At 41.3% G+C, this 2,842-nt stretch overlaps 1 protein-coding gene across 13 annotated transcripts in view; it reads left to right on the top strand.

Moving 5' to 3' along the window:
• The window catches only part of NSD3 (nuclear receptor binding SET domain protein 3), a 115,307-nt gene that overhangs the window by 91,310 nt on the left and 21,155 nt on the right, over positions 1-2,842 (top strand). For 7 of the 13 annotated variants that reach the window (XM_037741265.1, XM_017536545.2, XM_017536567.2 and 4 more), the window contains one exon: positions 1,283-1,466. In XM_037741265.1, the coding sequence (XP_037597193.1) occupies positions 1,283-1,466 (184 nt within the window). The remainder of the gene's footprint in view (positions 1-1,282; positions 1,467-2,842) is intronic. The other 6 variants (XM_037741286.1, XM_037741279.1, XM_037741270.1 and 3 more) reach the window with 1 other exon arrangement.

Below are 2,842 nucleotides of genomic sequence, written 5' to 3'. Positions count from 1 at the left end.
GAGACAGTCTCGTTCTATCACCAGGTGCCAGGCTGGAGTGCAGTGGCGCAATCTCCACTCACGCAACCTCCGCCTCCTGGGTTCAAGCAATTCTCTTGCCTCAGCCTCCCAAGTAGCTGGGACTACAGACGCACACCACCACGCCCAGCTAATTTTTTATATTTTAGTACAGACGGGGTTTCACTATGTTGGCCAGGATGATCTTGAACTCTTGAACTCTTGACCTCATGATCCGCCCGCCTTGGCCTCCCAAAGTGCTGGGATTGCAGGCGTGAGCCACTGCACCCGGCCTGCATGAGTTATTAAAATTTGGCTATGATTTTAACAATTTAATATGATAATAGTAGTTTTGTTATTGGAATCAGAATCTCTGACTGGCAGTTTTATATTTCTTTGGCTAATAAAAATTGGAGAAATTGTTACTTTTAAAATGCAGATTTTGGCAGGGCATGGTGGCTCACGCCTGTAATCCCAGCACTTTGGGAGGCTGAGGCAGGAGGATTGCTTGAGGCCAGGAGTTCAAGACCAGCCTGGGCAAGATAGTGAGAGCCTGTCTCAAAATATAATCTCTATACAGAGAGAGTACACACACACACACACACACACACACACACAGAGGTGTTTTGGTTGTTGATAAAATACTTGAAATCATGTGGGCGCATGAGGAGAGAAAAGGGGATCCTTGGTGATGAAAAAATTGCAAACCACTGCTGTATAGCCTGTATATCTTCATCAAAAGGTAATGATAACATAATCACCAATTTGAGATTCTATGTTCCTTTTGCTTTTTCTTTATGGAAAGAGAAAAGTTCTGATCAATCTATTGGCTGTTTTCTTTATTGCTAATTATATTGTAAAGGGATTTAGTTAACCTTGGCACTGGATTAAAATACAATGATGACTTGCTTTCTTACCTCTGAAGGAGAAAAGAAAGTTGCTACTTACATGTTTGAAAAACCTACTTTCAAATCTACTTAGTCAAAAGATTTTATGTATCAATTTGGTCATATGTTAGGAGTTTAGCTTCTAAACTGATACCTCAATATCCCATAGGTTAAAGGAGTAAAGAGTACATATGTGCTTTTGATATTACTCAGAAGCTCTGACTTTCTGGCCACTGAAACCCTGAAAAGTAGCTAAATATGTTTGTTTGCTATTTTAATCCATCACTGTAGATATGATTCCGTCCCTTTGTTATTTCCCCTCAATTTGAATCAAATTTAATGTGCAGAAAAGGTAACTTTCTCCTTTTTCTTTCTTTTTCTCTCTCCTCTTTTCTCAGTTATTAAGACTGTTTATTTGTTTCAAGGTGGAAGATTGCTCTGCTGTGAATCGTGCCCAGCTTCCTTCCACCCGGAATGCTTGAGCATAGAAATGCCAGAAGGCTGCTGGAATTGTAATGACTGTAAAGCTGGCAAGAAACTACATTACAAGCAGATTGTTTGGGTCAAATTGGGAAATTACAGGCAAGTTTTTCCAAGGACAAAGAGGAAGCATTTAGTCATTGTGCAGACCAGTTTCATACCCTGGATGCAGAGTGACTTGGAGATAGATTAGGTAGACAGCATGGACCTACTTCCTTAAAAAAGAAAGAAAAGCACCATGTTTGAGTCTGAGTTCTTAAGGGGTTGGGAAGGTTATGTTCCTAATTCATTATTGATTTTCGTTTTATTTTTCTTTGGGATTGGTGGGTTGACTGTTGTTTATTTGTTTGTTTGAGCCAAGGCTGGAGTGCAGTGGTGTGACCTTGGCTCACTGCACCCTCCACCTGCTGACTCAAGCCATCCTCCCACCTCAGTCTCCAGAGTAGCTGGGATTACAAGCATACACCACCACGCCTGGCAAGTTTTTTGTATTTTTAGTAGAGACGATGTTTCGCCATATTGCCCAGTCTGGTCTCAAACTCATGAGTCAAGCTCTGTCCACCTCAGCCTCCCAAAATGCTGAGATTGTAGGCGTGAGCCACCATGCCCACCAATGTTTGTTTTTAAGTTCTGAAAGTTGTTTTATACTAATGGACTATGGACTACTAGATTTTGGAATAAAAGGTCTTATGTGGACAGTGGAGATAATTTTTTTCAAAAAAACTTTAAATTTTATTTAAATTGAATAAATATAGTGCGATGGGGTGTGGCCTCACTGTATTGCCCAGGCTGATCTTAAACTCCTAGGCTCAAGTGATCCTCCTGCCTCAGCCCACCAAAGTGCTAGGATTATGGGAATGAGCCACCACACTTGGCCTGAGATGATATTTTCTTTGTGTCTTAGTTAGATATATGTTGATTTCTTATTTCTAATAAAATCAAGTTTATATTCTGGCCAAAATAGCTCTTTGCCCCTGAATCTGGTCCATTTTGTTCTAGCTGAAAGCCCTAAACCATCTGTAAAGAGAAAACATTTTAGAATTTAAAGGAGATTATTCCATTAAGAGGCTTAAGGGAATGAAGCAGGAAGTATGTGAGTACCATTATTTTAATAATACTTTCTCCTTTAAGGATTTTAACGAGCCTTCACTGAACAGGTATACTGATACAGTTTGGCCAGGTACAGTGGTTCGTGCCTGTAATCCTAGCACTGTAGGAGGCTGGAGCGGGTATATTGCTTGAGCTGAGGAGTTCAAGACCAGCCTGGGCAACATGACAAAACCCTGTCTCTACAAAATCTATAAACATTAGCTGGGCATAGTGGCGTGCCAGGTGTCGTAGCATCCTAGCTATTTGGGAGACAGTCTGGAGGATTGCTGGCTCCCAGGAGGTTATGGCTGCAGTGAGCCATGAGTGTGCCACTGCACTCCGGGCTGGGCAACAGAGCAAGACCCAGTCTCAAAAAAAAAAAAAAAAAA

Source organism: Cebus imitator, unplaced genomic scaffold (assembly GCF_001604975.1).
Source record: "Cebus imitator isolate Cc_AM_T3 unplaced genomic scaffold, Cebus_imitator-1.0 Scaffold5, whole genome shotgun sequence".
In the NCBI taxonomy this organism is placed as follows: Eukaryota; Metazoa; Chordata; class Mammalia; order Primates; family Cebidae; genus Cebus; species Cebus imitator.
This window is presented reverse-complemented; position numbering and strand designations above follow the sequence as displayed.